General features: G+C 26.8%; 1 protein-coding gene across 1 annotated transcript; it reads left to right on the top strand.

Annotated features, from left to right (window-relative positions):
* Window positions 1-498: 498 nt before the first annotated feature.
* Window positions 499-12,867, top strand: LOC114125259 (sodium-independent sulfate anion transporter-like). The gene is made up of 3 exons (XM_050204285.1): window positions 499-574; window positions 4,715-4,918; window positions 10,883-12,867. Exon 3 carries the CDS (start codon window positions 10,913-10,915, stop codon window positions 12,839-12,841), a length of 1,929 nt encoding a protein of 642 aa, XP_050060242.1. The 5' UTR covers window positions 499-574; window positions 4,715-4,918; window positions 10,883-10,912; the 3' UTR covers window positions 12,842-12,867.
* Window positions 12,868-13,844: the final 977 nt, after the last annotated feature.

The following is a 13,844-nucleotide window of genomic DNA, read 5'->3' as shown; positions in this document are numbered from 1 at the left end:
AATTATTATTATAAATTGGTTATATGGTATTTATATCATACTATAATATAAACTAGGTAATTTTAAATTTAAAAAAAAGTTTCTGTAAATATTGTAAAACACTAAAAATAGATTTATATTATGATAAATAGATAATATTTTAGAATATTCAATATTTATTTTGGCGTTTAACATAGGTAACCTATAAATATTATAGGTTATCTTAATTAGGTACCTAAATATTTTAAATTTAAACCTTGGTAAGTGCATTTTTTCAGAAATTATGTATAAACATTAAACACATTATATAAAGGTATTATACCAGTATACTACTATCCATATTTTATTAAATCTCTATTAGGTATATTATATCTAGTTGTTATAGTCTATTACTTACCATAACTTTCTTGTATACCTGAGTGGCTGAGTAAAAACGTATAATTATTACATTTTACAATATTAATTTGATAATCTTGTATGTTTTAATAAGTTACAAATTGCACTCTAATTACTTTTATTTATTAATTATTTTCATCATCCCATATCATGGTTTATAGCAATGTTTGTTTTTGGATTGGTCAAATACCAATTATAAGTAAGTAATTTCTATGTTATGATCACCAGCCATTGCCATAATAAATTAGATACATAGGCTTGAATGGGAAGTATCTTAGATAAATGTGTATATTGTGTTTTTTTTAATTTATTAAGAGTTTTTGATTAATATTTTTTTTTTAATTCTGGTGTAATTTTTAAACGAATTTCATTATTTGATCATAATATACACGACCATAGTCCATAGGTAATACATAATATTTGGTCCTCTTTGGCTTAATATTACGAATAAATCGATAAATTATTAATTTAAAATCATAATATTATAGTAATATAGTCCATGCGGTCATGCAATTGTAGAGTACGTATAATATGTACCTACATTGTATGTGCACTAAAAACTAGGTATTAAAATGTATAAGTGCGTTGTATACGTATAATGTATATTCACCCTTAAAATGACAAGAAATTATAAAGATATTTTAAAATAAAGGTTAGGTAGGGTTATGTAAAGCAATTTTTTTTTTATAAAATTATGAATAAAAATATATTTGTTTATTCACAATGGTATCGTATGGTTCATGTGATGATATTGATAGGTAGTGCAAATGATGCAGCAGTTGCGTTAATAGCTTTCTCTCTAGAACTAGATAATTATATGTGCTGTATTTAGTCTTTAACGTTTAATGGTTTGTAGCGGATGTCTAGATAAAATTAATCGGTGTTCCTAAGCAGTATTAATGGGTTAGCTAATATTGGCTGATAAAACAATTTATAGAACAGATGTGTATTATTTTGAATAATTTATAATAAAAAATATATATAGAAGTATTGCAAGTATACTTAATCAATTGCTGTATTATATAAAATTACAATTTTTATTTACGAAACTATTAAAGAAAATAAAATAACCTATAGGTACATGGATGAAGATAAATATTACATTTACTTATTATAAAGGTGTTATAAAGTGTCCATGAGGGATGAGGGTCCTATTTGTGAGTTTAGTAACACATCAACGTAGGTTCTCCATGCGCAGGATATATAAACATATATATATAATTTGCCTATGCAAAACGCCTAGGAAAGCTCGTTCAATCAGGTTTTATTATTAGTTATTTTTTAAATTTATACCCGTAGGTGATTAGTGGTTACAATGTATAATAATTGTATATACAGTTATTATATTTAATATTATGTATGGTAGGCCATTCGTATTCGCTAAATCTTCTGCTTACTCGTGGTCAAATATAGGCGTGCAGTGAGCACCATGAATATAAAAACTGTGTATTTCATTATTTTCATGTATTAAAAACGATATTGAATCGCGGTCATATAAAGGTATTTTGATCAATAATGAGCGACAAACGTATAAACCGTTAATAGCAACACACGAAGATATAATCATTGAACTGTGTTAAATATTATTAACTTGTTCTTGTAGATTTAACTACTTAGAGTTCATACCAAAATACTTAATGTACATATAGATGATAGATTATAGAATGTAGTACGTTTGATCAAAATCAAATGCAAAATTCAATTAAAAAACAGTAATACTGTAATATTATTTAAAATAAAAATATGCGTGTTTATTGATTTTATTATGATTATATTTAAGTTGTTCTGAAGTATAAAATTAAAAAAACTGCAGAGGTCTGTGGAAACTATGTACCGCAGATATCTATTAATTATAATTATATCCAACTTTACTCACTTCATCCCATAACAATGGAAGTGTAGATTTATATTTAAAATCGTTTTTCAAATGAATATTTGATGACCTATCTTTATTGCTTTTAAATTTATATAAATAATAAATATAATATCAATAATGCATATCACTGTTTTAAATAAGGTGCCATAGCCCATAATAGATAAAATGTTAAGACGATTGCTTTAAGGTCCCATTGAACGAGATTTTCGTATGGCCACAAAGGGCACTATTTTGATTTTTATGCGATATAAGTGATTAAATGAAACACAAAACGAAAAACGCTTTCTTTGTTACCAATGGCTATAGTTTTGATAAAAACATAAAATCACAAAACGCTATCGTAAAATGCAAAATTGCAATCTTTAGATTTTGGATCTCGTCTGACTTATAAAATTTTTGCTACCTATTTTTATTATTATGGTTTTTAGAATACAGTAAGTTAAATTTGATAACGTTGTAAGCTGTCATAAAAAGCAATATTAACATTTTTAATATCAAAACCCAGAAGTCAGGCAAAATAATTTATTAGTAATAATTAGAATTAAATATAGAATTATTTAATTAATGTCTACATACATTTATACATATAAAACTTTGTTAGTACCTATACTCTCATTAACTGTTGTAATAGCTTTTGTAGTATACCTTATACCTACCTAGCTATTTAATATTATTATTTATTACAAACACTTACATTATAATATTATAGGTATGCTATAATATCTAAATATACATGCTGGAGTTGAGCACTTGAGTATAGAATAATAGTTTTTCTTTGAGAGTATTTACTGATTTATATGAGAATTAATTAACCTTGACAATTTATATGTGATCGTGAACATTTTTTCGTAGTTTGTGGCTTATTAGAAAGTACCTAGACATTGTGGTATCGTAGGTATTTATTTTATAAACAATAACTACGTTGGCATAGAAAAAAACATAAATGTATAATAATATAATATGAAATAAAACATTATATAATTTTGCAAAATTTGTTGTCTGTAGATATACAATGCAGTTAATTTATTCCTCGTAAAAAAATATTGCTTAGTATGCTAATTTGTTATGATTGTATAATGAAGTTAAATAACCTAATATATTATGAACTTCTAAGTCGATGCATTAGCTTTAAAATTTTAAAGAATACGATTATCTTGATTTATTTTTCTCGTTGATTTAAACATGGTAAATTGAAAAATATTATTATTATCTATTATGTGCTACATTTTCAAATGGCTCTATTATACATGTATAAAAAGAAAATAGTTAATGTTTTATGATATACTTGGTTAATATATTATTGGTTGTTTATTAAGTTTCATTATTTAAAGTATATTTTACTATATTTTTGTGTAGGTACCCACAGTAATTTCAAAAATATTATCTTAAAAATATAGTTATATATTTCTTTTGACGTACAGCCAAATCATACAATAATATTATTCAATATACGATAAAGTTATAATACTCATAATTTAACCTTTCCAATGAAAGTCAAGTCAATATATATATATATATATTTTGTTAAAACGTTATTTTTAATTGTATATTTATAAAACTTTTCTTGCTACTTAATATTTATAAACATTATACATTTTACGGAATAGAAAAAACAATTTGCACAAAATAATATTTGGTTTAATAAATGAAAACTAAAAATGCTGAAGATGAAAATCTAAAGTATTTGTATGTTTGCGTCATACCCGAAAATACACCAACAACGTTACTCAATACGTATATTTTATTATTAAATTTCATTAATAAATTGAATATTAGGTAATTTATTAGGCTAAAAATTAAACTAAGGAAATCAATTTTTAATCTTTTAATTGTATTATAATTTAATGCAAATTAATATTGATATAACTAACGCTTAATTTTTAGAAAAAATTTTTTTTTTTTTTTTTTATATATTTTGTGTTTATAACATATTTTTAGTTTGAAAATTAGTTTTAGCAATTTAAATATTGAGTTAAAAGAAATAATTTTTCAAATACTAATTACATGCAAAACATATACATTACCAGTATGTTTAAAGAAAGATAAGTGGGGAATATAGTATTTTTTGATTGAAATAAGGATTAATGATAGAATTTTAAAGGCAATTTTTGTGGATTTAAAACCGGACAATAACTGAGCGCCATTGTAATGATTATTTAGAACAGTTAAAGATAACAAGATAGATGCAATAATAGTATTGTCTAATGCTTTTTCTAACAAAAATAATGTGTTAAAAATTGATTTTTTTTTTTTTAATTGGTTTATTTTTAGTAAATCATAATTGATATTAGATTATTTTATTTTAATCTTATTTATTTAAATTCCTTGTAATGATTTTTTCACTTCTTAGTATAATTGTTCTAAACAATTCATGAGAGTTAAAATTTATAAATTATAATGAAATGGAAGCTATTATATTCATGTCACTTTTAGTGACTAAATTAAGTTATTTAATTGCTATAGGTTATATCTCCGACCTAGCCACACTGGACTTAACGGAGCCCTATCATATAAAAACTGGAGGGGAGAGTAGCTTGATGTTCATCGGATGAAATAAGTACACGCAGAAGCAGAAGACGTTTAGCGAAGACGCTTGAATGGACACATTGCTATATTTTCAGTTACATAGGTACCCTTAAAAAATCACATTCGGAGCTTATTGTACAGGTAAGTAATTTATTTATTGTATTCTAATCCTTATTTTATTATTATTTTTCACTATAGTGAATTTGAGTAAATTATAATTATTTTAGTAGGTATTTACAATATATTAGTACATACCTATATTAGGTATTATACTTACTATATAATATATAGGTATATATATATATTTATTTAATTTTAAATTAAATTTTATATTACTAAGTATTAATTCTTAATAATTATTGGCTATTAATTATTATATATAATTTTAAAAAGTATTTATGAATGACGGATGTCCTTATTATTGGATGATCTCCCGGTAAAAATAAAGTATACCTATATAATTGTATTGCCGTACCTGTACGACAAAGCACATTGTATGACTTTTAAGTAAAACAATTGATATTTTATAAAACTATAATATTAATTTATTACATTAATATTATGTTATAATAAATAAATAATTATTTATATATAAATAAATAATATGTATTATAATTTAATTTATAAACACAGTATGTTAAAATTGTTTATAGTTGTGTCGTTTAGAAAATGCCTTAATGTGTTTTATCTTTTAATTAATTTAAGTACAGTTTAAAAAACATAATTTGTTTTACTAGAAAACAAAATTATAAATGAACATAATATTACATAATATACTCGTATGTTTATCGAAGTTTTTTATTGCTATCAACTCTGAGAAGAAATTAAATACTCTGCAGATAAAATAATTTAAACAAGTTTAATTTTTACAAGTTCACATATATTTTGATATTTCGTGGGACTGCTAGAAGTCTATAAATATTAAATATGTTAATAAGTTGATTCTGATAAATTATAATTTATTATACATGCAAGTATATATAAGAATAAGAATAATGATTCTAAATTTAAAACATAATATCAGTCTAGTTTTTATTACCTTTTAAAATAAAAAGTAATATACTTTTATTTAATTATTTTATTTAGTTAACTTGGTCCTATTTAGGTAGTTTGTAAATTTTAAATAATATATGTATTGTTATTGCTATTATTATTATTATTGGACTTGTAGTATTGCCTATAGATATGTAGGTATTAATATTTTATCTAGTATGTATAGTTTTTTAAATAATTTTTCTTTGAAACAGTAAAATACAAAATATATTTAACTTTAGGTACGTAGTAAATAATAATGAACATTTTGGTATTTTATTTAACATTATTATATGCTGTTATTGTGTTAACAATATTTGTCACAAATGTGCAAACAATATTTGAATATAAGTATTTATATTTTCATTTTTTATTTAACGAGAGTTAATGTATACATGTTTATTAGAGCACTGGTAAATTTTAATTATTTTTGTCTGTATGTCTAGGTATGGTAAGTAGTACCTAAATAAGAACTATCTTTAAGTTTTAGGATAAAAAAATTGTTTTTACTTTTGACTCTTATATATTCATTTAAATATTTATGAATATTATAATTTTAAATACTTGTTTTATAATAAACAAAATTTATTGAGACTCTTTAGGCTTTATAGCTATCGCCTATATGGCTATTGGCTATATATATAACTTTATTAAAAATACACTATACACGTGAGACTAAAATATAAAAGGTACAAAATAACATATTATAAGCTATTAAGAATTGTTTTTGGATTCATACACAATATTTTATGCAGTACCTGAGCAGTGAGCTTTTCATTAAATGTAGATTCGTATCGAGAAAGTAAATCATTACATAGTTATAGAATTTCTAACTTAGAAAGTAATAATTGTCACCTGTTGGTAAATATATATAAGTATGCGTCTGTAGGTACTTATTATGTGTATATTTCATAAATGGGACAAGTAAATTATAATTATCTAGGTACACTTAGTATAATAAACAATATAAAAATATTACTGTTACAAATAAGTAACATTTTTATTTTAATTGGTTTCAGTTACAAGTTACTTAAAAAAAAATTAACTTTGCTTCTTATAACAGTGGTAACTTGAATGTTTTAAGTCTATAATTTTACAATAATATGTTTTTTTGTGTCTGTAGACACTTTTTTATGGTAGAAAAAATACTTTTACCAACAATTTTAAGGTAGATTTTTTGGTATCGAATTCGATATTATATCTGGTTATACTTTGTTAAAAGTAAAGCCTACAGTACCTATTTGTCAAAATAATAAATAATTAATAAACCCAAAAAAATTGTTCATTCATTTATTAATATTATTATTTTGCAATATATTTGACAAAATAAATTTTGTTTTTTACGTAATTAAAAACAAATAACCATAGAGATTTGAAATTTTCAACAAATATTTATGTTTGCATTTTCAATGATAACATTTCTTTTAAATATCTTGGCCCTATTTATTCTATTCAAAGACATTTAATTTTTTTTTTTTTTTACTTATATAGTATGATAACAATTGTTTATGAGAAAAAAATTATTATAACTATTTTTAAATGAAACTTAAATAGATATTAGATTTATTTTATGTTTTTTATTAAATTAAATTAGCAGTACTGAAGACCCCAGAGAGTTTACATGTTTCCGTCAGGTCAGTGGAGTAGCCAGGATTTTTTTTGGGGGGGGGGGCTGATCAATTTTTTACACAGCGGTGGTTTAGTAATATACAATAAATTATTTATTTAAAAAAAAACAATAAAAATAGTAATCAATTTTCTTAACTTTTCGGGGGGGGCTGCAGCCCCCTCAGCCCCCCCCTGGCTACGCCACTGCGTCAGGTTATGCTGGAATAGACCCGGGAGAATTTCCCATCGGGAGAATTTACAATCGCCCTAAACTTTAATACAATGTTCTTTTTAATACCAAGCGCGAAACTATTTTAAGCATCTCAGTTTTTATATAGTTATTCTGTATTTAAGTTATACTTAAACGAAAAACTAAGAATTTAAATATTAGTTGTAAATCAAAATTCGAGACTTGAAACTTTTTGCTATTACGTAAATATATTCACAATACATAATAATTTTGATTGATTTTAAATTATCTTTACCATACTATAATTATTAGTTGATCCCGCACGTCCGTTAGGTATCCGTGAAAAATTTAATAATACTAATAGATTTACTTTGTCTTAAAATGATATAAAATTAAAACTACTTTTTCACAGTAATAGAATATAATATATGCTTTAAATAGTTACAAATAACTTAAAAGGAGCCAAATTCATTGAAAATTAAACCATGTATAGAACACTATAAGTATAAATTATAAAATGTATTATAACATAAATTACCGATACTTAAACATAGATCATAAGTAGATACTTATAGTTTTTACACCAGTCTCTTAAAGTTATTAACAAAAATTTTTTACTGTGTTAATAATACAATATATGATCTATAAAGTATTGTTTGATATTGAATTACAAATATTTCTTATAGAAGTTTCTTTTTATTTTGGAAGACAAAAGTAATAGGTATCTATATTATTCTGAAATAATCAATATTTATTTGAGTTAAATTTTTTAGTATTTACGATTTACTTATTCGAAAACTATAAATCCTTTTAACTTAAAAGATATTTAAAAATGAAAAAGCTTTGTTCTAAATGAAATTTTATATTTCCATTTTCCACCTCTATCCATACAGTTAGGTTAGAATATTATGGCAGTGGCACCGAATCTATAATTCAAGAGCAGCAACCACTCCTTTTTTTCAGTGGGCGGGGTCTGCGTGTACCCAAAAAGCTATGTATGTAAGTTATAAATGTATAGGTAATTATGTTTACCAAGCCTTAAAGAATATAGGGATAAACAACTAGCCGATAAATAACATACGTAGCATAATATTTGTTTTGGTAAGTTATGTAGCCATGTATGATGCAAATGGTGGTGGGTAACAAGAAATAAAGTTTACCCTCCCTTCAATTCAGTTTTAATAAAATTCGGTTCCACTATATTATGGCTTTATGAATCAAAGGTTTAAAATCAACGAACAAGGTATCAACTAGGTATCCGGAAATTTTTTTCCATTTTATATGTTGTTGAAACACCACTTTAGGAATATGGTTTACGTACTTTATAATTTTTTAAAAAAAGCAACTAATTAAAAATACCTTAATCATATTATAGACCTCCTTTATCGTATGTCAGACGTCTATAAAATCAGATAAAATAAGGTGGGATAAGAAGGTATTACAGTATTAGTTTTTCAAAACAGTTAGTGTTAGTGTGTTAGGTACATTCATAATAATATAGTTATTATTATAAAATTCTTATTTTAATTTAATAAATTAATATAAATACAATTTAGTATATTATTTTAATAAGATAAAAACTTAATATTTTCTAATTACTGTATCCAAAGTAGTTAATCATAATATAATATATCCATAACCTAATAATCATAGTTTGCAAATATAAATATAACATTCTACATACAACATATACATCATACACCTATACCGGTGACATAGGATCTATATATCTACCTGTTTTTAATTATTGCTGAATGATGAATATATTGACAAATTGTAATAGTGATGATGTGTAGGTACTCAATGTACCAAACATGTCATGTCTGTCATTGTTCTCATTGTATTCAAACTAATAGGTAGATATTATATGTATAATGTATATTAATATTTAATAGTTTTATTTTTTGTTAATCCTTTTGTTCTTTACTATTGTTTCATACGCATGCAATTGTTATCTATGTATAGACTTAAAATCTTTGTGATCGTTTAATTGTTTGTTAGTGTGAAGATGTTGCACACTAATATCAGTTGTAACATAACAATATGAGAAAATATATTATACCTGATAGAAAGTCCTAGTGGGCTTTTAATTTCGGAAATTTTGATATGATTTAGGTATAACTAAAAATGTATTGAGTATAGGCAATTTGGATAAAAATAAATGACAGTAGATAGGTACAACATACATTTTTCAAAACGTACAAGTTTATATTAAACACGAAATTTGAAATTACTCGTTTCGTAGATCATTAAATAATTAAGAGAACGTCACATTCAAGTGTTAATCTTTGTCTTATAAACGTGCGATATAGCAAATTCATGTTCAGCAATTTAAATTTTGTGTAGTAGGTATCCTTTAATAATAGAGTGAATTGACCCATTATCAAATTTAAAGGTAGGTAGCTAAGAATAATACAAGAACATTATTTGTGTTTTTACGATATTTTAATTCTTAGGCAAGTTATAAGCAATTATGATTTTATTAGGAATTTTAAGCATATAAAAATAAATTTAAATTCAATAAACGCTTACATCATATACTATAATAGTATAATCATTAAAAATGTATAAGTTTCTATGTAAAATATTTACAAACCTAGCTATTTTATATGTAGCACATTATAAATAGGTATTTATATTGTAGATATGTATACCTACTACATTTCTGCATATTATATTACAATTATTATTATTCGTACTATTTTAATTACAATTATCTGTTTTTTTCTGAAAGGCGTTGATTGTTGTTATTTTTTCATTACAATTATACAAACTAAGAGTAATAACTAATAATATATTACTTTATGATATAAACATATTACAGGCGACAACTGACAATATAACTACTAAATATTATACATACCGCAGTTTTCAATCACAAACCTTTAGACTTCATAAGAAAAAAAATCTAAAAAAATAAAAAGTTATTGTCGGTACACGCGCGCTGCATCACGAATGACGCACATATTATTCTCAGTTTACATACACAATACAACAGTATTTCGTGCGAAGTTTTACAAAATCATTTGTATTATAAGGTATCGAGTGTTTCAACTATAAAAATAACTATTTTTGTATTTTCCTGTATAGGTAATTATACTAATATTATATTACTAATATAATATTGGTTAAATGTAATGACTAATGGACTTGAATTTCGAGAATTTTTTTAGCACCCAGTTATCATGTATTATAGGCTTTAGCTATTATAAATATAATTTTTAATGATAAATTAAAATTTTTAATCATGAATTTTTTTAAAAAATTTTTTTCAGAACTAATTTTATTGATTAAATCTATCAGCCATGCCGGACAGAGATACTAACTCTTCGATGAATAGTCACGATGATACGTATAAGTGTTCGTTAGGCAGCGATGACTTTATACTCGTAGAAGAAGTCGTTTCCGGTCGGAAAACAAGTACTGTGGAAGCGGTGCAAGGAATTTGTTTGTGTATGAAGCAAAAACTCTTTAAAACAGTGGCTATGAAAAACGTGAGGCGTAGGGTACCGATATTGAAATGGTTACCATGTTATACGATTGAAGATGGACTTGGTGACATAATGTCCGGCGTGACAGTAGGCTTGACTGTCATACCACAATCAATGGCGTATGCCGGATTGGCGGGTCTCCCGCCGCAATACGGTCTTTATGGTTCGTTTCTTGGGGCGTTCATCTACACGTTCGTTGGCAGCTGTAAGGACGTGCCTATGGGACCGACGGCCATTGTGTCGCTAATGACTTATAGCACACTGCACGGCTACGGTCCAGAGTACGCTACACTATTATGCTTCCTCACCGGCGTCATACAACTAGCCATGGGAGTCTGCGGGTTGGGCATAATTATCGATTTCGTATCCGGTCCCGTGTCGTCGGGATTCACATCCGCCGTGGCGTTGCTAATCATCGCATCCCAGATAAAAGACCTGATCGGTGTCCACGGTACCGGGTCCAGTCTGTGGGAAATGATGTGTTCCCTTTATAAAGACATCAACACTATTAGCTACGGCGACACTGTCATCGGGGTCGGGTGCATTGTGTTTTTGTTGGTGTTGCGAGTTATCGCCGAAGTCCGTATCGGTCCCACAGACCCTGAACAACAAAGCTGCGTTCAGAAATACACAAACAAGAGTTTTTGGTTAATAGGATCGATCAGAAATTCGATAATTGTCATCAGCTGTACTATCATGAGCTACATGTTCATAAGTGCTCAAGACGAAAAAAATGAATTGCCGTACAAGATCATCGGAACAATTCCAGCGGGTCTTCCGGAATTTCGTTTACCTCAGTTCACAATGCAAAGGAACAACGAGACCATAGGTTTCTTCGAAATCATGTCCACGATGAAGTCAAACGTGGTCGTTTTGCCGCTGATTGGTCTGCTGGAGAACATATCTATTTGTAAGGCTTTCGCCAACGGCAAGACTGTGGACGCGACCCAAGAACTATTGGCTATTGGTCTGTGTAACATTGGAAATTCGTTCGTTCAAAGTTTTCCAGGTTCTGGGTCGTTTAGCAGAAGTGCTGTGAATAACGCCAGTGGAGTACGTACCCCTTTGGGTGGATTATACACCTCGATCCTAGTGATCGTGGCTCTGTTGTTTTTAACACCATATTTTTATTACATACCTAAAACTTGTTTGGCAGCGGTTATCATAACGGCAGTGGTGTTCATGGTAGAAGTGAGGGTTGTCAAACCAATTTATCGTTCGAAGAAAAGTGATCTGATCCCGGGGATGTTCACTTTTTTCGCATGTCTATTCCTGCCTTTAGAGATTGGTGTCCTATTTGGCATAGGGCTGAACCTAACTTCGATTTTGTACCACGCAGCTAGACCCAAAATATCCATACAAGAGTACAAAACTCGCGCCGGTTTCAAATATTTAATGTTAACCCCGGACAGATGTTTGGTATTTCCGTCGGCCGATTACGTCCGTAACCTGGTTACAAAACACAGTCTCAAGCGGGATATGCCGGTAGTCATAGATTGTTCTCATGTGTATGGAGCTGACTTCACCGCCGCTAAGGTCATCGAAATGCTTACTAAAGATTTTTCGGACAGGGGTCAGGCTTTGTTTTTTTACAACCTTAAGCCTAGTGTAGTTGATGTGTTTAGAGGGGTTAAACCAAAAGAATTGGTGTTTTACTACAATAAAAAGGAATTAGACAGACTATTACAAAAATCGACAGAACAGCGCTACACAATGTTACAGCCGTTGTTACAGACAAAGTGAATACGATTTGTCTAATTTTCTCCCCTGGAATTTTTATAATTTTGACTTTTGTTTTTGATTTTTTTTTAAGGGGGGTAGGGCATAAATATTTTGTTAATAAAAATTGTTCATAACAAATGTTTGTACATAGAGCGATATGTTTTAGAAATGTAATACCTTGTAAACAATAATATACAGATACAATATACAATAGAATATAAAATATAAATAATAATAATAATAATAATATAACATATAAATAGCATACAAGTCTAATAGGAAATAATATTATTATAGTGCCCAAGTACCCTGAGGTAAAGATTGGTTTTGTTAAGTCAATAATTTTTCTGTGTGCATTTTAAAAATCCACATAGCAGAAATTTAATTGCAAAATAGGTATCTAGTAAATTAAATTTGAATATAATATGTGAACTAGCTATCTTTTTAAACAACTTATTTATCTCAATTCTTAAACATTTTAAATAAACTTAACAACAGTTAACACCCTATAGGTCACTGTCATAGGTACTCAAACACTGGGTTGTATGAATAATCCACTATAAGCATTTAATAGATCAATAACTTAATTTTCATGCGACCCGATAATACTATTTTATAAATAAAAGAAATAATTTAAGTAGGACTTACACAATATGTTTTACAATACAGGTAATGGTCATTTATTGACTTCGATCTCTATTTACTATTTAGCCATTTTATTTATCCACTTTTTTCCATAAATTACATTGGTATCACACATTTTTATTAACTGACTTTAGTCACAGTTCAACCATCTTTTCTACAGATCTACTTACCACTATAAACCTTATCCAATGTTATATTTCCAATATTCGCACACATTGTATGTGCCACATGACACATTCTAATTAATTCTACCTAGGTATGTTAATGGATACTACCATTGTAGTTATTGGCTATAAAATAAAGATACCTATATTATAATCTTAGTAATAGTTCTAGTTATAATCAATAATTTTAAATTAGTTATATACTAATTAATGAC

The sequence above is a fragment of the Aphis gossypii genome, chromosome 1, assembly GCF_020184175.1.
Source record: "Aphis gossypii isolate Hap1 chromosome 1, ASM2018417v2, whole genome shotgun sequence".
In the NCBI taxonomy this organism is placed as follows: domain Eukaryota; kingdom Metazoa; phylum Arthropoda; class Insecta; order Hemiptera; family Aphididae; genus Aphis; species Aphis gossypii.
Note: the sequence above shows the minus strand (reverse complement) of the source record. Positions and strands in the feature narration are given on the sequence as shown.